Raw genomic sequence first — 27,211 nt, 5'->3', positions numbered from 1 at the left:
ACTGCCCAGCACGTGGCGGGGAAATGTTTTGGTGGCTGCCAAGCAAATGTCTGTGTACTCAGGGAATGCTGACCTGCGGGTTATCAGGCAGAGACAAACAGCACAGGGTGGCAAACAGCCCTCCCCCAAACCACACACTTGCTGGCCTGCTTTCCCGTCACCCTCGCTTTCCCGGCCGCTTCTAATTTGCACCTTCAATTTCGCGGAAAGCCAGGTGTGTATACAGAAAACATTGTAAAGTATCAAATCATGTACACCAAAGAACAACAGATGCTTAAAAATTGTGCCTGGTTCCACATTCCCTTCGTCCCTGCTCCCCACGTGTGCCGGTGACAGAGGTGCAGGTGCTCAGATTTTTAATGATTGCTGCTGCGAGGAAGTTCACACATCAGGCACAGAGCAGATTGAGCTACGTTTAGAGAGAGTTCCTTGAAGAAAGGTGGCGGGGAGGGGTATGTCCCTGTAGAGACTTCCTGCCTGCCCTGAGCCGCATAATCTAGTCACCCAGGGGTGGAGAGTCCCACAGACTGTGACTCCAGGGTGCAGCCAGGTTTGGGAGCCCTCACCTAGCCCCTGGCTGGGCGCAGCGCTCCCTTCAGGCCAGTCTAATATGCCAGTCCATGTCTCCCTCCTCCCCTGCCCTTGACAAAAGAAGGTCTCTGCTTCACCCTGCTGCCCTGAAATACTTGGCAAAACGTGTCACACCCCGTATGTTCATCCGCAGGCACACATAGAGGCCACCATGCACACTGACACTCCCATAGGCACACCTGCTAACATGGTCTAGCCAGCAGGTGTGCACACACAGCACACACGCACACACGCACATACACACGCATGCTCCAGGTTCTCTCTGACCCCGCACAAACCATCTGCCCTCTGGCCCATGTTTGCTCCGCTGCTAAACACACAGGCCTCAGACTGAGTGGCTCAGACCACAGACCTGGAGCCAGTCGCCTGGGTTCAAGTCCCAGCCCTTCCACTTACCAGCTGGTGACTCTGGGCTAGAAACTTCACTTCTCTGAACCTTAGTTTCTTGACCTTTTAAATAGGGATCACCTATTCATGGTGGTGCTATGAGGAATATACATATAAAAATGAAAGGGCTTAGAACAGCGTCTGGCACGTAGCAACATAAAGTGCCAGTTGTTATTACTGTCATTAGAATTATTACTCTTGTTATGACCCTTCCAGCTTTGACACTCCAGGCGTCCGTGGTTCCCTGCACACTTGCAGACTCACTATGTAGTCTACACAGACGCAGTGACGTGTGCACCACATACAGGCGCACGTGCACGGACACGTCCACACACCCGGGCACGCTCTTGAGCGCAGCTGCTCTGCTGACACAGAAATGCGCGTGCCCAGTCGCAGTGCTACCCGACCTCCGTTCTGCGCACTGTGGGGAAGTCGAGGCCCACACACCCCTCACCCCCCCAGACATGCTCAGTTCATCTCTCGTGGACACAGGCAGTGCCCGCCCATGTCATGAGCAGCCCAGAGCTCGAGACTGACTGCACAATAGGCCTGTGCCCCCGAAGGAGAGAAAACTCAGAGATAAAACTCAGGAGAACCTCAGCTCCCTCACTCTGGGACCCAGAAGGGGCAGTGCCCCGTCCGCAGTCACCGGGACGGGACCGGCAGAGCCAGGTCCAGAACCTAGGCTCCTGACTTCAGTTCTGGGCTTTCTCTTGGCACCACCCTGCTCCACTGTCTGTTGCCCTCCCCAGACTCTGTACTTCCTGCGGGCACGACCCCTCCGTGCCTGTCATCTCCGAGCCTCTGCACCCGGCAGGCAGCGGCGCACAGTGAGTGTGGAGGAATGAATGAAAGGGGAGCCGGGAGCCCCAGACAGATCTTGCTCCTTCCGCTTACTGGTGCTGGTCACGGTGGGAACAATGACCAGGTCACGACACAGTCATGCCAGCCCACATGGCTGCCGGGTCTGCCAGGGCGCAGCCTCCAACCTCAGGCCAGCCGGGACCTCTCTGTGTGGGGACTGACTGTCTCCACTTTCTGAGCCCTCAATTCCCAGTGTCCAGGGCAAGGCCAGGACGCCCAGTGCCCAGGACCATGGCCCAGAGATCCTCTGTTTTTCCAGAAGAGACAGGGATGGAGCCTGAATACACCCCTGCCAAGAGCTGCCGCTGCTAGGGCACCCAGGTGATCCCAGGCCGGTCCTCCCAGTCTGAGCAAGGAGCAGAACTGGCCCTTGGCCCCGCACCTGGGTGCTTCCCAGAGCCGCCTGGGGTACACGCCCCCGACGTGGGGCCATCGAGTGGAACACGGCACAGACCCTGAGCCCCTCCAGCATCACCTCCGTGGCTCTCCCCAGCCCCTCTTTGGGATCATGGACCCCTTTCAGCACACAGGCAAGAGTTAGCGTCCACTTCCCAGGTCAGAGTTCAGCCTCCGCCTCACACAGAGAAGCCTGGCCAGGCCAGTGGTCTCTGCCACCCTGTCTTTGTCAGAAGAAAATAACCAAAATGCCATGAGACATGCTTCAGACCTTCAGCTCAGCATTTAGGATTCGGCCACCATCTGGCCCCTTGCTGCCCTTCCAGCTGTGTCCTCCAGTCCTCCCACAGGAGGAGGTGCCATTGCAGCCAGCCTGGGAGGGCCCCCAACATGCCCATACCTGTGCCCAACCTACAGTCCTCCTGCCCTGGGTCCACTGCTCCCATGGCATCCATCCTGGAGCTCAGAGCTCACATCCTCCCTGGAGCCCGCCCTGACCGTGGGAGCTGCCTCCTGCCCCTCCCTGCCGCCCTGTAGCCCACGCCAGCCCTGAGTTCCCTGCCCCTTCCCTGGCGCTCCTCCTGGCTCTGACCTCTCCGCCTCAGTCATTCTCAGGGGCTCCTTTTCTTCCCATTCTCCCCAGATGCGAGCACTTCCCAGCTTCCGCTGTCACCCTTGGGTCTCCCCACCCTGCACAATGCTCTTGGGTGACAGCACCCACTCCCATGGTTTCCAAAGCCCCAAAATCTGTCTTTCCAGGGGGCTCTCTCCTGAGCCTCAGATGCCTCCCCGTGGAAAGCCCTCAGATACTACGAGCTCATTGCATTTAAATCTGAATCCATGATCCCTTCAAAACCACTCAAGGACAGCATTGCCATCTACCCAGAGCCCTAGGCATCAGCTCAGACGCCCTGCACCTCCGCTGCTTCACAGCCCTCTTGGCCTCTCCCAACACCTCTTGGCTCGGTCCACTATGCCCCGCGTCCACAGCGCCCCCCTCTGGTCCAAGCCTCCAGGACCCTCTCCTGCTACCACCTGCAGTATGGCCTTCCTGCTTCTAGTTTTGTGCCCCTTCAATCCATTTTACACACCGAAGCCCAAGGATCATCCACCAGTAGCACGTGTATAATCATGTTGCACCCCTGTTTAAAGCCTTCGGGGGCTCACCAAGCCTTCAGAATCAAGATCCCACCCCTCGGCTGAGCCCCAAGGCCCTCCCTCCATGACGGGCCCCAGGACCTACTTGCAGCCTCCTCTGCTGTGGTGTGCAAGCCGCGCAGCGCTTTCTGACCGCCCCCTGCAGGCCTTTGCACCCGCTGTCCCCTGGCTAGCAGGCCTTTCTCCACCTTGTCACCTGGCTGCACTGCTCATAGTGCAAGACTCAACTCAGAACTTGGAGAGAACTTCCCTTGAGAAGCCTTGCCTGCCCCTCAAGCATGGTTTCGTTCCCTTGAACCTGCCTGCCCCTACCACAGCCCTGCAACTTTGGGTTACTAGTTGGTAGCGCCCGCACACGTGGAGTACTCCAGGCCTACCGCCAGGACTCTGGGCATCTGGGGATGGGGCGTGGGGTGCGAGCCCAACCTTACCTGTCTCTGTGGGCCTGTGGGATCCGACTCTCTCCGTCGAGGGCGGGGTCCCGAGTGCAGGGGTGAGTGGGAAGGGCTGCCAGGCGTGGGGGGTTGTGACGTCTCTGAACGGCCATCAGCCTGGCTCAGCTGGGGTGGCGGGAGCTGGGGCGGCATTAGCCGCATGTCCTCCTCAGCCAGCGTCTGCATGCTGCGTCCCCGGGGCCGGACAGTGGCCTCTGCCCCTGGCCGTCGCCGCTCCTCGCCCTCCTCGGGCAGTGGCCGCAGCTCCTCTGGCTCCTCGTCCGTGGTGCCCGATGTGCTGGGCTCAGCCCCTGGAGGGAAGTCCTTGAGCTCGGTCTCCTTGTCAATGATGACCCACTCCTTGCTGTCGAAGTCCTCCTCCTCAGCCAGCGGCACCGAGCGGAAGGCATTGCTCAGGGCCTCCTGCTCCACGGAGGCTGACACGTCCATGCGGCCGCTGGCCTGCCGGTCGGCGTGGCCTGTGTCCACTGACAGCATCTGGGCTGGCTGCGAGGAGCAGGCCTGGCGCGAGGGCGAACCAGGCAGATCCATCCGTGACCTGCAAAGCCACCCCACATGGGGCTCAGTGCCCAGCCCTCTGGACCCCCAAGCAGTGGCAGGGTGGAGCCTGACTCCTGAAACCTCGTGACCGCGGTACCCCTGCCACCCTGGGCCAGGCTGGTCACCTCCTAAGTCGTCACCCCCAACTTCACTTTCTATAAAGACTTAGTGAGTTCATCATTCATTCATTCATTCATTCAGCGAATGGTTTTGAATGCTTACTGTGTTCCAGGAGTGCATGCAAGCAGAAAATACATTCTCGTCTATGGCCATACCACCCTGAACGCGCCCGATCTCGGCTGATCTCGGAAGCTAAGCAGGGTTGGGCCTGCTTAGCACTTGGATGGGAGAAAATAAAATCTGGTTTGTGTGCCAAGAAGCACACTCCCCTGGGCCACCCTAGGGAATCTAATCTTCTTAAAGCCAACTTCGTTCTTGCTAGTCCAGGGCTCACACCCGTCAGTGGCTCCCGCATGCCACATCCAGGGCAAACACAGCCCGCCAGCCCTTGAGTTTACAGATGGCTTTTCCAGCCTCTTCTGCTACCACCCTCCAGGCCTGGCTGGCTGGTATCACCACCCCTAAGATAGGCCTTGTTAGCCCCAGCTTAACAAACTCCAGTCACTCCCCAGCCCCAAGAACAAAGTCCACATTCCTTAGTTTGGCACTCAAGGCCCTCACAGCCTGACTAAGGCTTAGTTGCCCCTTTCCCCTAGCGAGATCCCGCTCAGATTCTCTCCACAGGGCCTGTCCCCCTTATGGCCTGTCCCTTCCCACAGGCTGTCCCCACACCTGGCCTCTCCCCATAGGACCTCTCCCCACACACAGCCTGTCCTCACACCCTTCACTGTCTGACCCAGCTTGGATGTCACCTTCCCTAGCCTGTCCCAGCCTGCAAGGAGGATTAGTTTGCCCTCACAGGGCACCTGTGTCTCCCTCTCATCACAGAGTGGACGGACCTCATGTCTATTTACGTGTCTGTCTCCCCAAGAGACGGTGAGCTCTGCCAAGCAGGGACTGGGTCTCATCTGACTTTTTACCTCAAGGGCAGTGATTCTGCCTTGAGACATCTCTTTTTGCCATTATCTTTTTGTTTCTTTTTTTGTTTTCTTTTGAGACAGAGTCTCACTCCGTTGCCCTGAGTAGAGTGCCGTGGCATCAGCCTAGCTCACAGCAACCTCAAACTCCTGGGCTCAAGCGATCCTCCTGAGCAGTTGGAACTACAGGCGCCCACCACCACACCAGGCTAATTTTTCTATTTTTAGTAGAGATGGCGGTCTCACTCTTGCTCAGGCTGGTCTCGAACTCCTGAGCTCAAGCAATCCCTCAGCCCCCCAGAGTGTTAGAATTACAGGCGTGAGCCACAGCACCTGGCCTCTTTTTGCCATTATCTTAAACTGTGACTGTCACATGACTTCCAGAGCTTCTCCACTTGGGGATACCCCAAGGTGAGGGTATTTCTAGTGGTACAATAGTGCGTGTGGCGGGGCTGGGGGAGGATGCTGCACAAGGAAGAATAGTCTTCTCCCAAATGCCAGGATACACCACTGAGAACCACTGGGGGAGGGTAACTCATCTGGGGTTTGTGACGCTTCCTCACATTCAGGCTTGTGGGGGGGCTGACTTAACTCCCTGCCCCTAGCATTGAGCCTGTGACTCGATGGCTCTCTCTCTTTTTTTTTTTTTTTTTTTTTGGAGACAGAGTCTCACTCTGTTGCCCAGGCTAGAGTGCCATGGTGTCAGCCTAGCTCACGACAACCTCAAACTCCTGGGCTCAAGCAATCCTCCTGCCTCAGCCTCCCAGGTAGCTGGGACTACAGGTACGTGCCACTGTGCCCGGCTAATTTTTTTTTTCTATTTTTAGTTGTTTGGCTAATTTCTTTCTATTTCTAGTAGAGACGGGGTCTCGCTCTTGCTCAGGCTGGTCTCGAACTCCTGAGCTCAAGCAATCCTCCCACCTCGGCCTCCTAGAGTGCTAGGATTACAGGCGTGAGCCACCTCGCCCGGCCTCGATGGCTCTTCTACTCCAGAGCAAGGAGGTCAGAACCACCTGTGGGCCTGTCTCAAAATACTCCTTCCACGGCCTACATGGGACCCACCAAATCCACTCTACACAATATTTTTACTGATTTGTTAATACGGTTAAAATAGAACACCCCTGAGAGAGGCCACCTAGGGTCTTATATTTACACTCCCATGTAAACGGCTGATACCTTTTCCATTCCTGGGAGCAGTTTGTTTCCACAAACCTAGAGAGAGGGTGCCAAAGGAAGTGCGGGGCTGAATCACGTGTGTGTGCGGGGGTGCAGGTGTGGGGGGCAGAGGGCTTGGGGGAGGACTGAAGAGAAGGGGGAGGGGGGTGGGAAATCCAAACCCAAACTGCTTCATCCCAGCTCCTGCTCCTGAGTGCTCCAGAGCCCATCCGAACCGTCTGCCATCTATGAGATCCCGAACCTTCTGTTCCAGAAAATCTCCCCTCAGCCCTCTCCTCCTTTGCCCACCAATCCTGAAACTGGGGTTCACTATGAGCCAAACCAAATTGCTTATCGCTCCCTAAAAGCAGGCAGCTTTTCAGGACCATCTTGTTCAGAGCAGTCCCCGGCTCTCTTCTCCACTTATAACCCTTCCAAACCGCCCCTCCTCAGTTCTCTGTTTCCAGAACCCTCCATGCTGAAGGACCCCAGGATACCATGGATGAAAATGGTGGTCTTCAGTCCCAGGCAGGCCCACCCGTGTGGGCGTGTGAGGACTGTGGCACATCCCCGTCTGGGGCATCTCTACACCCCAGCGTGGCACTGCACCCCATCCCAGAGGTGGAGGACAGTTAGGGGCAGAATCCAGAGGAGGCACCATGGCCGAGGTAGGTCATGAGGGGACACACTGTGTAGCTGCCGGAAAGGAGTCCCCTCCCACAGGACTGGGTCTCGGGGACAGATCCTTTTCCTGGTGCAGCGAAGGCCCCAGGCCTGCTGTGGAGCGAAGCCCCACTCAGAGGCCAAGGGAAGGTGGAAACATCTCTCAGGAGCTTCTCACACCTGATGTCGTCCCCCCACCGCCACCGTCAACTGACCACACTGCCATCCGCCCTCCTCCCCTCCTAAGGCTCACCCAGGCTCCAACGCTCCCTTTCGCCAAGCAGGTTCCCGCTGGTCCCTCCGCACTCTGACTTCAGGTCCCTCAGCCCTGACCCCCAAAGCGTGGCCGTCCTGTCCTCCAGCAGTTCCCAGGCCCCTCCCCCAAGGCTGAAGGGAGCCTACTGCAGCCGCTCTTGAAGCGTCTGTAATTAGTCTCTGGGAGAAGACGTTCTGGAAGCACACCTCCCCCCCCCAACTCACCCCTCACCCGTCCTGGGCCCAGGACCCAGCCTGTCCCTCTTGTCCCCTCCCCCATCCCCTCTTCCCAGCCCTGTCACTCACCCCAACCGAGTCCGGCCCCAGGCCCAAATATAACCCCTTCAACACTTCCCCGGGCCCTCCACGCCTGCGCCTCACATCTGACTTTTCCTTCAGGCCGGCCGTGCGAAGGCGGAGGGATCTCGGGCCCTGCCCCGCCGGGCCCAGACCCACCTCCTCTCGTGCAGCTCCACTCGCCCGTCTGCCGTGGACAGCCGCTCTGACTCGGGGCTGTTGACCCTCCGGTAGCGCAGAGAACGGACTGGGGTAGTGGGGGACTCTGGGGGGGCACGCACTGGGGAGCTGGGGACCCCCACACCTCGGCTCTGCTCCTCCTCCACACCGGGGGTCTGCAGGAGAGGGGAGTGCCATGAGCGGGGGCTGGCAAGGCGGCAGGGGCGGAGGCTTTCTCAGGTGAAGGAGGTGGAGGGTGCGAGGACTGAGACGCAGCAAGGCCAGGGCGGTGGAGGGGACCCGGAAATGGAGGCAGGGCGAGTGGGGGGACAGCTGGGGAGAGGGCACTCAGGGGGAACAGGGTGGGGGCCCAAGGGCTGGGAATGGGGGTCGGGGGGAGGCCACCAGCGCCCTTCTCCCTGGCTGCAGTTACTTTGCCGATGTTGATCCGGAGTTTGTTTCGGTTGACATCCGTCTCCTCCCAGACTTCAGCCTCAGGACCCCCGGGGTGGGGGACAAGGTGGGGGCTGGGGCCCAGCCCCTCAGAGGGCCTCCCGGGCAGAATTGGGGGTGCGTTCTCCTGGTCACTCAGGTGCTCGCCCTGCAGCACATCCTCGGTGTTCTCCCGGAGCAGGTCCCCAGGCACGGGCGTCACGTTGACCACCCTGGAGAGGACAGGAGGGAGGCATGGGCAAGGCTGGCGGGGGTGCCCTCTCCTCCCACGGCACCTTCCTACCAGCGCAGGCCCTGGAGACCACCCGCGAGAGTGGGCACAGACGAGGCCCTGGCAGGGTGGGCGTGTCCCCTAAGCCCCTCACCATCCACAAGGCCTCTGAGACCAGACCACCCTCAAGTTATCGGGTCCCCCTCCTGTCTCCATGTACTTAGGAGACCCTGCTGTTGTCAGGCCTTGCCAGATTTCCACTGGCATTCACTGCCTGGAACGGGTCTAAAAAGAGGAATCGCTTTGGAGTTCCTTGAGCAATGTCTGTACGGAGCTGGGCACCATAAGCGCTGCCAAGTCCTGTTCATCTCCTTCCTGGAGGCGTCCCCTGGAGCCCCTGCCCATTGCTCCCCTTGGCTTGTTTCTTGGGCTGGGTGGGGAGTCCCTTCTCACTCCAGCCCCTCCCTGGGCCAGCTCTGTCTTTGTGCCTGTCACATGGTTCTGAAATTGCTACCCCATCTATTGCAGATGTCCCAGACTTGGCTGAGAGCACTTTGAGGGCAGGGGCTGTAACTTTTGCCTCTGAGTCCCCACGGGGTCTAGGTGTGTGGCCTCAAGACATGTGGCCATTAATGTGAATGATACGAAAGAAACTGTGGGGTTCAGGCAATTTCACTTAGGGTTCCCTGCTGCCCAGGGAACCCACGAAGGTCAAAACTCCAAATGAGAACGCCCGCTCTGTGCTCAGATTGAGGGTGGAGATGGGGCAGAATTTCCTGAAGTTTCAGAACTCCGCTGTTGAGCACCAAGAACAGGAGAGACAGCCAAGTGTGTCCAGGTAGGGAGAGGAGGAGAAGGCTGGCTCCTCCATAGCCCCCTGCTCCAGGCAGGCTCAGCTGCTGCCCCACCCCTCCCTCGCCCCTCCGGAGACTCACCCGAACATGGCTGCCGTCTGCCGGGTGTTCTGCTGGGGTGGGGTGGAGGTGCTCGTGGATAGGAGGGCATCAGTGCCTGCCTTCTCCCAGTCAAAGGCCTCATTCTCTGCGATGCCCCGCTCCTTCATGCTGTTCTCAAACACCGACATGATCAACTGCAGGGGATGGGGGTGGCCGGAGGACAGAGAGGTGACCCCGGGGCTAGCCAGGAGGAAGGGGCAGTTGCCAGGATTGCAGGGGAAAGAGAGGGGCCTTCCAGGACAGGAATGGGCCTGGGAGGGCATTGGAAGGAGAAGGGCACATTGATTTTAAATGAAAACATGCACATGATATGCAAATTAGCATGCAAATTATCATCTTGGATTAAGCCCCACTGGCAGGATACAAACCCTCTGAGATCCGTCCCCCGATTACCATCTCCAACCTCCTCTGCCATTTCCACACATCGGCAGCCCTGAACCCCTAGGAGTTTCCCAACCCTCCACGTGGGGCCCTGCCTCTGCACAGACTGCTTCCTCTGCGGGGGCCTCCCCACCACACAGCTGCCCTTCTATCCACTCTGCGTTTGAGCTGCTCACTTGCCTATCGGCCTACTCTACATCCCTAGCAGCCAGCACAGGGCCCAGCACAGGGGCTGCTTGCAGCTGTGTGGTCTGGGGACTGGACACACCTCCGCCAGCAACTGAGGCTCTGAGTTCAGAAGATGGCAGGCAGCTATAGACACGCTAAAGCTCCCAGAAAGTTCCACTTCTGGCTTGGCTCTCTCCAGAAGTCAGAGCAGGTTCTCTCTGCTGACAGGACCCACTCGACTGAGTGCCTACTGTGTGCCTGACACTGTCTGTGCTCCCCATGTCGTGCTTGGCACGTATGGATCCCTGGCAGAACACTGTTGATGTTCCTCCCACTCTCCGATCAGGGTCAGTGTGCCCCATGAGTGTGGGGATGGGGGCTTGGAAAGAGCACTGACTTGGAAGGAGTCAGATGTACCTGAGCCCTGCTCCTGACCATGATGTCAGGCCTCAGTTTCCACATCTATAAAATGGGAACAATCATTCCACTTGGCCTCCTGCAGCTTTGGTGTTAAGTATTTGAAAGCACTTGGCTTCATTAATTAGGTGCTGGAATAATAATATAAGGCATACCCATTCTTATCAAAGGTTTATTCGAAGCTTAAGTGAGTTAATGCATAGAAAGCACTGAGAACAGGGTAGGCTCTTGATAAACCTTAGCTGTGACTACTGCCCACAAGAGCACACAGCAGTCTGGTGCAGCTGGGAGATGGGGGCACCTCAGCAGGGCCAGGTGCTGCAGGAGGACAGTCACCCACAGAGGGGCATCCATGCATGTGGGGGCGGGGTGGCAGGCCCCCACCTGGTAATCGGGCTTGGTGAAGTAGTCGAGGCTGGCGATGTGGTCCAGGAAGAGGTGGAACTCCGAGGGCATGTGCTTCAGCAGCATCCGGTGCTCATACTTCTCCTTGATCATCCCTACCTGCTCCTGGAGGCAAGAGGGCAGGGGAGATGGAGCCACGGCTGCCCCCACACCCCTGCTGCCGCCTCAGACCCAGCTGTGTGGGGCTCACCTTGTCCTTGATCTTCCTCCAGGGCAGCTGGCCCACTGCAAACTCCACCAGCATGTAGAAGAGGGACCACAGGTCATCGTGGCGGCCCATCTCCTGGGGGGGGCGGGTCAGGGAGTCACCTGCAGCTCTCAGGTCCTTCCCTGGGAATGGGCAGCTGACCCTTCTCTGAGGGGCACCTGTCAGGGAGGCCTGACACCCAGGCCCCTGTGGACCAGGCTGGGGTCTCCCTGAGGCCACAGTTCCATGCCCAACCCTCCAATACACACCCAATCCCACAGCCAAAACTTCTTTCTATGCTTCTCGCCCCACAGTGATTTGTAGTGGGAACAGAGAGAATGTGGTCCCAGGAAAAAAGGAAGAAGGTGGATCCAAGGAGGCCTACAGTGGGGCCTTCTTCCAACCTAGGGTCTCATTCTCTTCTCCCCTGCTTGACGTCAGCTGCCTCCTCCCCAGCGAGACACTCCACCCTGACCTTGTCCCTTCCGCCCCCACAGCCCTCAGTCCAGGCTTTGCCACTCACCCGGTTCTTGTGGGCATTGACTGAGGCATAGCGAACAGTCCCTCGAAACCCGGCCACATTCCGAGGCTGCAGAGGAGAGATCGCCACCAAGAACCTCACCCATTACCCGCTGACCTCGGCCACATCTCAACCCACTACCAAGCCCAACTCTGCCTGCCCTAACCCCGCCCAGCTGCCCTGGTTGGGAGTGAGCCTGACACACCACCCCTGGGATCTGATCTCTGAGCCCCTGGTCCTGACCTGCCTCCTGATGCTGCTCACGCCCAGAGTGGGCAGAGAGATCACAAGGTGTGACAGTGGCATCCACCAAGAGCCCGGGCTAAGGGAGAGAGGGGACAGGCCGAGCATGGACCCCAGAGTTGGGTGGCACTGATGCTAAACACAAGGCCAGGCCAGCTTAGGTAGATGCAAGAAAAGTTGGTGAAGGGTCCCCAAATCAGGGAGTAGGGGAGTAAGTCCTCCACCGTCCTGGCCCCAGGCAGGGAAGCCCAGGTCTCCCGTGTGTGGCAGTACTCACAGGCCGAACGTCCCCCGTGGTGTTGGTATACTGCCGGGCCAGCCCGAAGTCCAGCATGTAGCACTTTCTGTAGGTGGAGGGCAGCCTGCCCATGGCAAAGTTTGACTAGGAGGAGACACCAGCTGTGAGCCCTGGGGGCTCCAACCCCACCTGGCCCACTTCAAGGGGCACCAAGCAACAGCTCTGCAGCAGGTGAAGGACCCTCAGCCCCACGCACTCACACACAAGGAAACCATCAGCAATCACACATGTGTGGCAGGTCACATCCAAGGGACAGGTGTGATTACCCTCATTTCAGAGATAAAGAAACTGAAGGTCAAAGAGCTCAGGGAGCTTCTCTGAGATCACAAAGCAAGTGATGACTCAGCCAGGGTTTGAACCCAGGCCTGTCCGGCCCTAAATCCTTGGGACTCCCATCAGGACAGGGACACTTGGCAGCAGACCTGCACTTCTCCTGCTGTGTGACTTTTGGCCACTCAACTAACCTTTCTGGGCCTCAGTAGTCATCCCTCTAAATGGGAGGTGTTTTTCTAGCACCAAGATCCAAGATGCTACAAAATCAGCTACTTGGAATTCCTTAGCAAGCCCCAGCCCCTAAATCCCCTTCCCTCGATCCCTCCATCCCTCCCCAGCCCCTGCACCTTACTAGGTTCAGGGACTCTTCTGTCAGGGCAAAGGATGAGGAAGAGAAGAGACCAGAGGAGAGGGCGGGGTGTTTGTCCTGGGAGGCAGGGAGAGGGGAGCTGGGGCTGGGTGCAGAGCAGGAGGGGTTCAGGTAGGAGAGGCTGTCTTGTCCCAACCGCTGTTGCGGAGAAGAAATGGGACCCAGGGAGACAGAGGAGGAGGGGAGAGAGGGGCGGGCCAGGGAGGGCAGCGCTCACCGGCTTGATGTCGCGGTGTAGGAAGCCCACAGAGTGGATGGCCTCGATGGACTCCAGGATCTGCTTGCCCAGCCGCAGCGTGGTGCTCAGCGTGAAGGTGCCTCGCGGCTGGCTGCGGCGCAGGTCAGCCAGGTTGCGGCCCTGGGGTTGGGGGGTGGGGTCGCACACCTGCCTCAGCTGCCCTCTCAACCACCACCACCACTGTGACACTCTGGCCAGCCTCACCCCCAAAGGGCTGTGCCCACTCCCGACTCCCAGGGCCGGAGTCTCCCTTCCCTGCTCCCCACCTTGGAGTCACAGCCCCAGCTCTTGGTGAGGGGAGGGAGGATGGGCCGGCCTGGCTCACCTGGAGCTGCATCACTACATAGTTAAACTTCTCGTTCCTGCCACAGCCGATGAACCTGCACACGTGGTCCTTCCCTGGAGGGCACAGACATGGGTCTCCCAAGTCCTACTCTTTCTTCCTCACTTCTGGCCCTAAGGTGGGCTCCTGGTGCATCCTAGATTCCTGGTTCCCCTAGAGCTGGCCCCATGGGTGCCTCTCCCATCACTTCCCTGCTCTGAGCCTCATCATCTCTCCCAGACTCTGGCTCCACTATCTCCCTTATGCCAGGGACCCATCTCGCCTCTGCTGTAACAACCCAGGCTCTTGCCCCAACACTGTCTTAGACTCTGGCTCCATCACCTCTTCCCTCCACCATACTATTAATACATCTCCTCCTCATGCCCATCTCCTACTCCCATCCCCTCTCTCAGCCCCGGCTCCATCATCTCTTCCCTCCCATCCCCCTGCCCTAGGCCCGCACCTTGCAGCTTTTTGAGCACGGCCACCTCCATCTTGAGGACCTGCTTGGGCTGCTGGGCTGACTCCACCTTGAGGGCCACGTTCTCCCTGGTCAGCAGGTCCATGGCCTCATAGATCTCACCAAAGCCCCCGCCTCCGATCTTTTTCAGCTATGGAGATGGGGGATAAGGGATGCTCAGAGATCGGGCTGAACAGCTCCTCATCCTACCCCTGCTGGGTTGCATCCTATCTCCCTCGCCCCACCCCATCAGTGCCCCTACCGCCTCTCCTAGTGCCCAGAGGTAGACAGCTCAGCCCTGGCTATACAACCACACACACACACACACACACAGGGCCAGATGTCAGAGTGGGCAGTAGGAAAGGGTAAGAGACCTGTGACTCCATACAGACATGGAGACAAGCCTACATAGGATGCTGTCTTGGGTCTTTTCTTCTCTAGAAGGTCAACAAATATCATCCTCCCCCATTCCCTGCCTGGACTGAGCAACGCCCCCTACCAGAAGGAAAACCAACTCAGGATCTCCCAGCCTCAGGGTGGATCAATCCCCCAGGGAAGCCAGCACTTTTTAGGGTTGGCAGTCTCCTGAAAGGTGTCACCTGAGGGAGAGAGTATTTGGGGGAGGGGACTCAGCAAAGGGTGTTCACAGCCCGTGTTCACTGCTGAAGCTCACATCACTCCCTGAGCGCCGGGTCAGATGCCCAAACCAGGGTGAGCCTCCTCTCCAGGCAGGGGGCACTGTGGGGGCACGGTGGGAACGGGGCTTTGGAGAAGACTGGAGTGGTAATGTGGTCCCTCAGCTCTCTTCCTCCTGCCTCCCAGAGCGGGCAGTGGCAATGGCAGAGGGGAGAGCTGTGGTGGAGGCGAGCAAAGCTGAGTTCCGAACTCAGAACTCAGGGGTCCAGGGGTCTTGGAGGGTGAAGGCACTACTGGCAGAGATGGGGAGCAGGGGGAAGGTGCTGAGTTCCAAGTGGGGACTCGTTTGGTCTTAGAAAGATGTACAGTTCAATCCCCTCCCCCTTAGGGGGCCCACCCCCATGGTGGCCTGACCTCTCTGAGCAGCTTCCTGGGCCCTCGCTGTTGGCTTGTGTCTCACCAGCTGCAGCTGGGCTCTGATCAGCCTGTAAACGCCAGACTCTAGGCCTCCTGCATCTCCCAGCCTGTCCCTTAGCATCTGTTCAGCACTCGAATGCCCAGTGATTGTTTAATGGTGGTTGACACTGGGAATGGAGGGAGGAAGAGGATAGGGCAGAGTTGGAGGATTGGGATTTCCCAACAGGTTACAACTGAAATCATTCCAGGCAGAGAGAGGAGGATGAAGTGAAGATTTAAAAGAAAAGTGGAAGCCTTGGGGGACGGGGGAGGGGGGATGGAGGGGGACTTCAAGGTTCTTGTGCTCAGGAAGGAGACAGGGAAAGAGGAAGGAGGAAGAACAGTGAGAAAACAGAGGGCGCTTTTGTACTCCAGATGAAAGTTAAAGTCAGGCTCTGGAAGAATTTCAGAAGCAAGAAGGGACAGACTCAGACTCCAGGGAAACAACGGCATGTCTTCCTCTGGGGAACTTCAAACTCAGGGGAGATGCTAATATCTTCTAGATTCCTTTACAGTTTGCTTGTGTGAGTACAGAGGAAAGGGCAAGGGGGAGGGAACAACAACTGCATCTCAGGTTCACAGATGTCACCTCAGTTAATCCCCAAAGGCTCCTGGCAACAGAGGTGAAGAAGGTCACATGACTCCCCATTTTGTACAGAAGGAAAACTGAGGCACAGGGAGTGCAGTGCCTTGCCCCATGTCTAACAGCCAGTAAACAGCAAAGCCAGGTTTCATTCAAACCCAGGCAATCTGATGCAGAACCCACACTGATGCAGAACGCACGATGTTACAGGAACTACGGACCCCATCGGCATGAGGAGTGTGAGTGCTGAGATTCAAGCCCGGATCTGCCAGGCTCCAAAGTCCTTGCTGGCTTGGGGCAGTCAAGACAGTTATGACTCCTACTCCCCAATTTCCCAGGGTGCCCAAGGGCATTTCTCTACCACCTTTATTTCCAAACAGAGCCTATTTCTCTTTCTTTAGTCCCCTCCTTACTTACCCACCCCCTACCCATTACAGAACCTTCCTAGGGCAGGAGCTGGGCATCCGCACCCTCTTAACCAATATGCCTCCTCTCTGTGCCCTACAGCTAGGGCTGACTTATCTATTTGGCACAGTGACTGGGCCCCTGATACTTTCAGGGATTTATGAAAATGTTTTAATTTCTATTAAAATCAGAAGGGAAAAAAATGGGCTTCTAGGTCAAAGAGAAAAATCTAATATATAATATTAATGTATTCCTCTTTTTACCGATGCAGTCATAAAATACAATTTTTAGTACTTTATTCTGGAGGAAGGGGCCCGGGAAAGTCACAGTGTGGCCCTGCCCACAGCCCAGCCCATGAATATTCTCTCAAGCTACCTTTGCCAAACCCTATTCTTCCTTGCCTCCTAAATTGTTCCCAACCCTGCAGAAAGACCTTCCCTAAACTAGACGAGAAATATGACACAATAGGACCAGAATTAGTCCTTGGGAGGAAGGAGGCCTGGTTCCCTGGGCCACTCTTCCTCCTCTGTAAAATGAAGTAAGGTGGGACCACCTTTGGTCACAGTGACTCCTTCAGCTCTATGATCCTGATTCTCGGATGGGCTGATTCTTGTCAGACAGACCTGGTCCCACCTACTAGTCATAGAAACATGGCAAATTAGCTAATCTCTGTGCCTCAGTTGCTACACCTGTGAAATAGGGGTAATAACAGTTTCTACTCCACAGGTAGAAATGCACATAAGGCATTTTGCACAGTGCCTGGTGACAGTAAATGCTCAAAACAAATGCTAAGTTTTTATTATTGCTGTTGTTTGCTATTCTGATTCTGTGAAGCACCCCTCGGACCACTGACCCCGATTTTCTCCTGGCCACAGCCCATCTCTGGGCAGTCTGCCTTGGTTCCTGAGCTCTGCCTCCCATCCCAGTTCCATCCTCACTGGGAATAAGCTGGTGGGAGGCTTGTGGCACCACCCTCTCCAGTTCTCCAAGGGCAGGGGTAGGAGGCGGGAGTAAGGAGAGGTCAGCAGGCCTGGCAAAGACTGCATACTTGCCCACCGCCAACTCCCCCTCTCCATCTCTCCCCACTCGTCTCCCACTCCCTCCCTCAGAAAGCACAAGAAAGTTCTGGCCCAAACTCAGAATGGTGCAAACACTCTTTCTCACCTCTTCAGTACAAATGTCATTCTGCCTCCAATCTGCCAGAAACTAAGCTCTTGTGCCAGGCGACCCAGGGGGTCTTGGAGGGACACTCCTCACTTTGCAAGACTCTCTTTCCTTTTATTACTGCCCTGGCTCCTCCTCCCCCAATTTCTGTCCCAGTGCTCTCCCTCTCAGGAAGTCCCTCCCTGGGACATAAACGGACTCTTGTCTCATCTCATCCCCTAAGAGTTTCCTCCTGTCCACCCACTCTGTGCCCTCCTCCCCTTCCCCCGAAGTCCCACCTTTGCCGCTCTCCCTGGGCCTCTGGGGGACCTGCTTGGCCTGGGTGGCTGTTGCCACGGAGACCCTCCCCTTCCCTCCCTTAGGCCCCACCCTCCTCCCCACCCCCGCACCCCTGGTGAGCTGAGCCTCCCGACTGAAGCGCGCGCGTGCACACACACACACACACACACACACACGGACTCCATGTAAATCTGACCTCTGTCGATCTCCCTCCCTCCCTTTCGGCCCCCCACTCCGGTGCAGACCCACAAGCCCACACACGGGATCCCCCGACACTACTGCCCACATCATCCTGCCCCCATAGTGATAAGAAGACATCAGAGCGCTCTTAAGTGATGGCAAAAAGGGAAGCGGGACTAGGGCTGATTTACGATAGGTCCCGTTGCCCAGACACTGTCATTCCGCGACCCTCACGTGCCCCCCTCCCCTCGAGGCCCAAAGCCCCGAGGAGGCTCGGACTACAACTCCCAGCAGGCCGAGCAGCCTGAAGTCCCGGGCCGGAGGAGCAAGGCACGCCGGGAGATGGAGTCTCGGCGTGTTGCACCTGCCGCAGGAACCGGTGAGGGGAGGAGGATGGATGGAGAAGATGGAGTGTGGCTGCGGTGGGAGCAGCCTGCAGGGCCTCTTTCCCCGAACCCAGGCCTCTTCGTCCTCTGCGAACGCGGAGGGACACATGCTCATTCACTGTCCTTCTCCAAGGTCCGGCAGAGAAAGAGCCCCCTCCCCCACCACCTCCCTCCTCCCCACACCGGGCTCTGCAGCGCCTGCCCAGACATCCAACCAGGAGTTGTTCCAGGCTGGGCCTGACCAACGTGACCTAGCGGGGAAAGGGGTGACAGAGGGCAGGGTTGGAGAGAGAGCACTAGGCGAAAGCGATTGTCCACAAATGTAGTAAAAAAATAATGACCTGCAAGCACTATGCAAATGAGCTCAGAGGCACCTCCTTCTTAGGGTAGGGGCGCCGAGGGCACCTGTTTAAACAAATTTCCAGGTCCTCTCCTCCTTCCCCCCTCTTCTCCCCCCAGGCCACTCACTCACCACCTTCCAGCGATCCTTGACCACGTAGTTGGCCGGCAGGATGTCGGCCTGCTCCCCTCCCCCACTCATGTTGGTTTCGTCCTTAAGGGCGGCCGCTAGGCACTGCATCCGCCAGCCGGAGGGAGGGGTGTCCGCAGGGCCTGCCCTGGGGGGGCCATCTACCTAGGGGAGTGGGGAGGGGCTGTGAGTTGGGGGCTGCTGACCCAGGACCACCTTGCAGGTATGGAGGAGGGAAGCTCCACTCTACTGGCAGGCATTCTTCCTGGACCCACTGGGCAGATGCGCCGGGGATTACTGGGGGAAGCATTGAGTAAGGGCCGGTGGAGGTCAGTGGAAGGGAGATACAAACTGCAAACCCGAGGTGTGAAAATCAGCAACAAGACACACATGTTGATGAATAAAAGAGAGGAAAATGATGCGTGAGCAGGCTGTGGGGAAAGTGTTTACCAAAGAGACATGTGCTAACTAATGTGGGGAACACTTGCTAACCCAGGGGGATACTAGACTGGGATCCCCACACTTGTGTAGGGGAGACCTGGGCCAAGAAGGACCAGTCTGGGTGACTCAATCTGTGGTCCCCAGCATCCATACATAAACCTTCCCTGTGCCACAAAATGCCCAGGAGCTGTGCATCAGTGGCTTAGTGAAAAGGGAAGACCTGCTGACCAAGGGGTGACCCATGGGAGACCCATGCCAGAGTGACCTGCTAATCAACCCTGGGAGATGTGATAATCAAGAAGATGAAGAAAATTAAGGGAGACACTGCAGCCCCTTGAGGATGGTGCTAAGTGAGGAGGATGCAGCCACTGAGAGACACACACTATTCTCAGTGGTGAGATGAACCCCTGACATGGGGTTTGGGAAGTGAGGATGTGAGCGATGGGGTGAACATAGGTGATGGACTCAAGACATGGATGTTGGAGGGGCAGGAGTCCTTTGGCCACTTCAGAGGGACAGAGGCAGGCTGAACTGGGGAGAGCAGGAAAGTGGCAGCAGCGTAGCAGAAGGCAGGAGAGTGACAGGGAGCAGCAGGTCTGGGTGGGCATGGGGTGAAAGAGTCTCCAACCTCACCTTTCTGTGTCTGCTCAGGAATCAACAAGAAGGAACACACCTCTTGTCACATTAGGATGGGTAGAAGCTGGATATCAGGGAGAGTTTCCCAACTGTGAGGGCTGGGAAAGCCAGGCACATGCTACACAGGGAAATGTAAATCTGTGTGTGTGTGTGCGTGTGTGTGTATCTGTGCATGTATCCCTTTGTGTATGTATGTGCCTTTGTGTATCTTTCTGTGTCTGTGTGTATATTAATGTGTCCATGTGTGTTTTTCTGTGTTTATCTATGTGTCTGTGTGTGCTTGTGTCTGTCTGTGAATGTCTTTGTGTGTATATCTGCAAGTCTGTGTCTGAGTGTGCTTTTGTGTCTGTCTATATGTGATGTGTGTGTGTGTAGGCACAGGGCCAGAAGAGATGACTTTCTGAGATCTCTGCCAACCCAGGACAGGATTTGGAACCAGGATCTTTTCCTCTCCTCTTTCCCCCTACACTTTTTACCTGCACACTGCTGTGCCCTCACCACGACTGTGAAGGGTCGCAGGTAGAAGAGAAAGAAGGAAATTACTCAGGTTGGGGATTGGGGATAGGGGGAAGTGGAAGAGCAGGAACGTGACTAAAGATATCTATAGATAGGCTGGAAACTACATAAACCTGTCTTTCCTTGGGATGGGATGATCTCCCAGAGCTCCCGTGTCTAGCAATCCTGATACAGGAGGCAGGATGGGACGTGAAGGTGTGGAAGCAACCTTCAACAGGTCATGAGGTGCCTTGGGGGACATGTGGAGAAGGGATCTTCATGAGGAGGGACACTGTCACTCTTTTTCTTCAAATGACTCAGCTAAGCTGTTTTCTCCAGTCCACACAACTTCAGAGTATCAGGACTCTTCCCTCCTTCTGCCAAAGTGGGATATGGAGCATCAGGGATTTGGAGGGCCGTGAAGGCAATGGCAGGAGATGAAGGGAGAGGTAGGGATGGAGGTTCTAGAATAAAGGTGGATGAGAGAGATTGAGGACAAGACTGAAGAAGCAACTGAACTGGTGGGGAAGGGGCTTTAAGAGGTTGAACTGGGTGAAGTCTGGTGGGCCTCCCAGTCCTGGGGTGGTGGATTCTGTCACATCAGAATTTTTGTTGGGTTGATGAAGGAAATTTGTGTCCTGCTCTCATTTTATAGACGGGGAAACTGAAAAGGAACAGGTGAAGTGGGAAAAGGGAGAGTAGAGGCAGGAAGATAAACGTGAGGGTTACCTGCCTCTCCCTCTCCACCGTCCCCCTGTCTGCCCAGAGGACGACATGCAGCGCAGACTGGGTCGGAAGACACAAACACGAGAAACTTGGCTGCCCACTGCTGCCCCTGAAGGCCCTTTGTGCGTGTGGAGGCATGGGTGTGTGATGGGGAGAGGGCCGGTGGGGGGGTTTGTATGCCTACCTGCCAGAGTGTGTGTGCGTGCATGAGAGTGTGTGGGGCCGATGTGTGTGTGTGTGTTTGTGTGTGTGTGTGAGACAGAGAGAGAGAGAGAGAGAGAGGCACATCTCTAAATGGTTGGGAGTGCAGCATGCTATGTGAATGTAAGTGTTGATGTGTAACTATGCAAGGTGTGAGCCACGTGTGTGTGTGAATGTGGAAGCCAGGTAAGGCAAGGTGAAGAAGACCAGTGAGGGGCCATGGGAACAGGTGAGAGGTGTGTGCAAAGGGGCAGAGAGGAATGAAAGAGATGAGAGGTGACAGGATCAGAAGAGGGGGTGGGGAGGATAGAGACAGGCCAGAGATAACGATGACAGGTGAGGAAGGGACAGGACCATGAGAGGGGCCTCTGGGCACAGTTGAGAGGGGTGAGGAGGTGGGTAAGGAGGCTATGGAAGGAAAGAAGGTCTGAGGACAGGAAGAGGTTATGGAGACCGCTGAATGACTTGTCAGCAGTGACGGGAGAGTCAGGGGTGAAGCCACAGGGCCAGGGGACCAGGCGAGTAGGGAGTAGCAAAATCCCTAGAGGACAGGCTGGAGAGGATGGGTATGTGTGCTGGGGGCAGGGAGTGGTTCCAGGCCTCGCTGCCGCGGCCCAGGCCCTGTAGGCCGGCGTCCCGGCTCGGGCAGGCGGCGACGGCGGCGGGAGGGGAGCCGGGACGGCTGCGCTGGGAGGGGAGCCAGGCGGGAGGCCCGGCGAGCCCGCGGGAGGAGCCCCTCCCCGACCCCGGCCCGCCCGCCGCCCGCGGCCCGCCCCGCCCCGCCTCACCTGCTCTGTGCCCGCTGCGGCTGTGGCTGCGGCGGCCGAGGCAGCGGCTCGGGGCGGCGCATCCCCCGGGGCCGGGGCGGGGCGGGGGCGGCTCAGTGCGGCGCTGGGCGGCCCGCTCTCTCCGGCGGCGGCGGTGGCGGCGGCCTCCCGACCGGGACCATCCCGGCCCGGCCCGGCCCGGCCCCGATCCTCCTCGGGCGACGGCGGCGGCGGCGGCGGCGGCGGCGGCAGAGCGGGGAGCTGCCCACAATGCACTGCGCCGCCAGCATCAGCACCAGCCCTGACATCACCGCCCCACCACCGCGGCTCTTACATCACTGCCCTTTCTCTGACATCACGTTCTCCCCTGCCCCTCTGTACGCTCCCACAGCCCTTGGACTCTCTCTCTGAAGGGCCCACTCCATCTCTCAGGTTCTCCTTACTGGTCTCTGCCATTCGCTTGACTCATACCCCAGCAGAGCCCCAACACTCCTTACCTGTCCCCATAAAGCTCACCTGTCTCCATCACCCTTTATCTTCCCCGTTCCAAGCATGTCCCTATCGTTCCTCATCCGACCCATCAGCCTTACCTGACTCCCCCACTCCATCTTCCATATGTTCATATTACATTCCTCTAAACCCATTTCCCCTCACCTGTACCCATCCTCTCCTTGGTCCCCATCACCTACCTCTTCTAACACCATCCCACACTTGCACCCACCACCCCTCACCTGCATTTCTTACCTCATTACAAATATGCCTATCTCCTGGCTCAACCTGTCTCTCTCTTTCTTTGGCCCTTTCTCCCATCTGTTAACAACTGTCATTGCTTCTTACTGCTTACCAAATAAGATTCACACTCTTTACTGTGACATTAATAACTCTTCCCAACATGGGGCATAAGGTGATTGCTCCCCTTCTGACAGATTGGATTACTCAACATTCCCTGAACAAACTCTGCACTCTGTCTCTCTCAGTTTCTTCCATCCTTCCATCCTTCATGCCTTCAACAAATGCATACTGAGCATCTTCAATAATAATAATAACAGCAGCTACTTCCTTCTGCCAGACACTGTCCTAGCTTTACACGTGCTAACTCACTTAATCCTCACAACAACCCCATGAGCTAAGACTATTATTATTATCCCTATTTTATAGATGAGAGAACTAAGATACAGAGAGGTTAAGTAATTTGCATTGCGTTAAACAGCTAGCAAGTGGCAGAGCTGGAATTCAAGCCCTGGCTCCAGAGTCCATGCTCCTAACCACCATGCTGGGAGGAAGGATCATTGAGTCTACAAGAGCCACCAGGGGAGGCTTCCCATAAGAGGCACATTCAACTGTAATTTGAAGGATTGGTAGAAGGTTGCCAAAAGACAAGTGGGGCCAGGGCAGAGGGTGAAAGAAACTTACAGGCTGAGAAGACAGTATGAGATGAGGCTGGGGGTGGGCTTTGTGTGCATTGCCAAGAAGATTAGATTTTATTTCTCTGCCTTTTGGAAGTGTAGTGGATCCTGTGGTGAGCCAGCCACATCCCCCTTCAGAATCTAGGTACTCATTCCCCCAGGTATGAGATATTGAAGGCTGATTGCTTTCCACTGACTCCCTTTCTGGGACTTGCCCTTGGCCAAGGGAGCTGCCTCAGCCAAGATCATGCCCCTTTCCTGAGACATCCCACACCCAGTCGATGAGTATAAAGGCCTGGTCCCTCTACCCCAAGTCGGAAAAACTCTGAAGGGACATCCCATTTTCAAAACTGATAGGGTCAGCTGAGGCTTCTGCTGAGACTGCATCAGAGCTCAACCTCCTTTTCCACTCAATCCTGCCTTCTTCACTCCCCTGAAGATGTTGGTCACCAGAGCACTTCCCAAAAAACCTACTGCCTGATAATCTCTGTCTCAGAGCCAGTGTCCTGGAGGACCTGACCTCCTGGCCTTTAGATGGGAAACTACTGAAGAATTTGGGGCAGAGATGAGACACAGTCTGATCAGAGCATTGGGTTAGAATTCTAGGTAGACAGTTTCTTTGGAGGAGGGGGGTTGTTTTCAGTACTTTAAAACTGTTGCTCTACTATCTTCTAACTTACATTGTTTCTGATGAGAATCTACAATTATCTTCATCTTTGTTCTTCTGTTTGTAATATGTCTTTTACTTCTCTAGCTCCTTTTAATTTTTTCTTTTCTTGTCTTTCTTTCTTCTTCCTCCCTCCCTCCCTTCCTTTCTCTTCTCTTCTCTTTTCTTTTTTCTCTCTTTCAATAAGGTCTTGCTCTGTCCCCAGGCAGGAGTGGAGTGGCACCATCATAGCTCACCGCAACCTCAAACTCCTGGGCTCAGGCAATCTTCCTGCTTCAGCCTCCTGAGTAGCTGGGACTACAAGTGCGTGCCAGGCTAACTCTGGCTGCTTTTAGTATTTTCTCTTTATCACGGGTTTCAAGCTATTTGATAATGATGTGCCTTTTTTACACAGCTTTATTCATGTTTCTTGTGCTTGGGTTTGTTGAGATTCTTGTATCTGTGCATTTACAGTTTTCATCAAGTTTGGAAAATTTTGGCCATGATTTTCTCATTTTTTCTGCCTTCCCTTTCCCTTCAGGGACTCCAATTACCCTGTATATTAGGCCACCTGAAGTTGTTCCACAGCTCACTGATGCTTTGTTTATTTTTTTCCCAGTCTTTTTTCTCACTGTGTTTCATTTGGGATAGTTTATATTCCTATGTATTCAAGTTCATTAATCTCTTACAGCATCGAATGTGGTATTAATCTCATCCAATCTATTCTTCATTATAGTTTACATCTCTAGAAGTTCAACCTGGGTCTTTTAAAAATCTTCCACCTCTCTACTTAACATGTTCAGGTGTTTTGTTTTGTTTTGTTTTTTGAGACAGTGTCTCACTCTGTTGCCTACGCTGGAGTGCAGTGGTGTGATCATAGCTCACTGCAACCTCAAACTCCTGGGCTCAAGTGACCCTCCCACCTCAGCCTCCTGAGTAGCTGAGACTACAGGTGCATGCCACTGTGCTGGGCGAATCAGTTTTTCTCCTAATTTCTTAAACATATAGAATAGTTATAATAATTGCTTTCATATACTTGTCTACTAATTTATCTAAATAATTTCTGGATTCGTTTCAATGGATTTTTTTCTTTTTATTATGGGTCATATTTTTCTGCTTCTTTCCATATCTAGTAATATTTTATTATATGTCAAATACTGTGAATTTTACCTTATTGAGTCCTTCACATTTTTGCCTTTTTAGTGAAAATTATTGAGCTTTGTTCTGGATTGCAGTTGATCAAAAAAAAAAAAAACAGTTTGATGTTTTCAAGATTTACTTCTAAGCTTTAACAGAGCAGCCTCTAGTCTAGGGCTAATTTTTTCCCCACCACTCCTGCATAATGCCCAATGTCCCATGAATTATGAGGTTTTCCACATCAGCTGGTGGGAACCAGCACCATTTCCATCCCTGTGTGAGCTCCAGAGATTGTTCACTCTGCTGCTTTCGTTTTTTTTTCCCCCACCATAGTTTCCTCACACACATGTACTGATCAGTCCTTAGCTATCTACTCATGGGAAACCATCTGAACATTTCCAGAGCTCTCTTTCCTATTCTGCACTCCATCCTGAAAACGAGCTGCTTTGGCCTCCCTGGCCTCCCAGCTCTACCTACTCAGCTCACAGAGACAACCAGCCTCTGTCAGGGCTCCTCCTCCCTACAGTCTGGAAACCCTGCAGGCAATAAGCCGGGGCAAATATAAAGCTCACCTGGTTTGTTTTCAGTCTTTCAGGGATAACAATACTGTCCTACACTGCCTGATGTCCAATGTTCAAACATCATTGTTTTATATATTCTGCCCAGGTTTTTAGTCATTCAACATGGGAGGATAAATCTGGTTCCTACTACTCCATCTTGGCCAGAAGCAGACAGGTGATCTGGGTATCAAATGGAAGGAGTGTGAGGATAAACTGGAAGGGATCCTCCAGATGCATGGGTTCCACCTTCCTTGCATCATTCCACCCTTGCACATTGCTGCACAGCACTAATCTGATTTCTCCTGGTCTCAAGCTAAGGCTGGCCCTCCCCACAGCCAAATGGAGTCCAAAGTCTCAGACTCTCCTTTATTCCTTTTGTAGCTCCGTTAGTGTCCATTGAGTGTCCTGCTTTAAAAAAAGTGTTACCAACATGTTGATGAAAAGAGTCTTAAAAGAGACATAAAAATGAGCAAGCTTAAACTATAGTGTCTAGGGATGCACATTTGGGTGATAAAAACATAAAGAAACATAAAGAAGTTTAATAATGTCCTTCTTTTTTGTTCTTACTATAAAAAGGCAGTGGTTACTTTTGGAGGGAATAAGAGAGCTATGATAGGAATAGGGCACATGGAAACTTCTGGATAGTTGAAGATCTACTTCTTGATATGGGTGTTATAAAAGTATTTGTCTTATAATAATTCATTTGTTTTAGGTGGTTTTCTGGAGCTGGGTTTGATTTTATAATAAAAATAACTTCATTGGTATGAATGACTGACTGAATGAATGACTAAATGATGAATATATATGGACATTGAGCATCAGTGATTGCTTACATCAAAAAAGAGAGACAGGTAGGTGCTGTGGCCCGTGCCTGTAATCCCAGCACTTTGGGAGGCCAAGGTGGGAGGATTGCTTGAGGCCAGGAATTCAAGACCAGCCTGGGCAACACAGCAAGACTCCATCTCTTCAAAAAATTTTTTTAAAAAATAAAAAAAGAAAAAGACATCTAGGCACTATGTGCCCATGATGGAAGTACACGCTGTCACCTGTTAAATACTCTTGCCCTACTTGAACCTAACTCTGACTAGGCCTCTATATCCAACTCCAGTTTATAGGAAATAAGGCAGATAGAGGAACATGTTAAATGACATCACATGGATATCATCAGAAAACTCCAGACTATGGGAAACTGCAGGACAAGAGAGAGAGAGAGAATATGCAGGGGGGATGTGTATATTAAAATAGACTTGAAAGACATGTCAGCCAGTCACAATATGTGGACTTTATGTGATCCCGATTTAAACAAATAAATTATAAACAAACAAACATTTATAAGGCAATAGGAAATTTGAACACTAATGGAATATTTGATGATATTAAGAAAATCTTTTAAATTTTTTAGCTGTGATAATGATATTTTGGTCACCTTTTTAGTAAAAAAAGCACCTTGCTTTTAGAGATATGCATTAAAATATTTACAAATGAAATTATATAATCTGGAATTTGCATCAAAGTAGGACAGTGAGGAAATTTAGGATGAGTATAGATGAAACAAGATTGGCCATAAATTGATAATTATTGAGTCTCATACATTTTCTCTACATTTTTGCTTTGTTAAAAACAGATTTACTGCTGCAAATGTCAGGATTTCTTTTTTTTTTAAGGCTAACATTTCATTGTATATATACACCACATTTTTTTTCTCCATTCATCTCTCAGTGGACATTTGGGTTGTTTCCATATCTCGGCTGTTGTGAATAATGTGGCAAAGAACACAGC

At 54.5% G+C, this 27,211-nt stretch overlaps 1 protein-coding gene across 1 annotated transcript in view; it reads right to left on the bottom strand.

The window, feature by feature from the left end:
* The window catches only part of TTBK1 (tau tubulin kinase 1), a 38,554-nt gene extending 20,026 nt beyond the window's left edge, over positions 1-18,528 (bottom strand). The window contains exons 1-12 of the mRNA XM_069487846.1: positions 18,421-18,528; positions 13,863-14,010; positions 13,403-13,476; positions 13,057-13,197; positions 12,176-12,280; positions 11,659-11,724; positions 11,139-11,231; positions 10,928-11,053; positions 9,557-9,711; positions 8,391-8,622; positions 7,958-8,133; positions 3,828-4,389 (exon numbers count right to left, since the gene is read on the bottom strand). Of these exons, the coding sequence (XP_069343947.1) occupies positions 3,828-4,389; positions 7,958-8,133; positions 8,391-8,622; positions 9,557-9,711; positions 10,928-11,053; positions 11,139-11,231; positions 11,659-11,724; positions 12,176-12,280; positions 13,057-13,197; positions 13,403-13,476; positions 13,863-14,010; positions 18,421-18,528 (1,986 nt within the window). The remainder of the gene's footprint in view (positions 1-3,827; positions 4,390-7,957; positions 8,134-8,390; positions 8,623-9,556; positions 9,712-10,927; positions 11,054-11,138; positions 11,232-11,658; positions 11,725-12,175; positions 12,281-13,056; positions 13,198-13,402; positions 13,477-13,862; positions 14,011-18,420) is intronic.
* Between the last annotated feature and the right edge of the window lie 8,683 nt (positions 18,529-27,211).

Source organism: Eulemur rufifrons, chromosome 15 (assembly GCF_041146395.1).
Source record: "Eulemur rufifrons isolate Redbay chromosome 15, OSU_ERuf_1, whole genome shotgun sequence".
NCBI classification, from domain to species: domain Eukaryota; kingdom Metazoa; phylum Chordata; class Mammalia; order Primates; family Lemuridae; genus Eulemur; species Eulemur rufifrons.
This window is presented reverse-complemented; position numbering and strand designations above follow the sequence as displayed.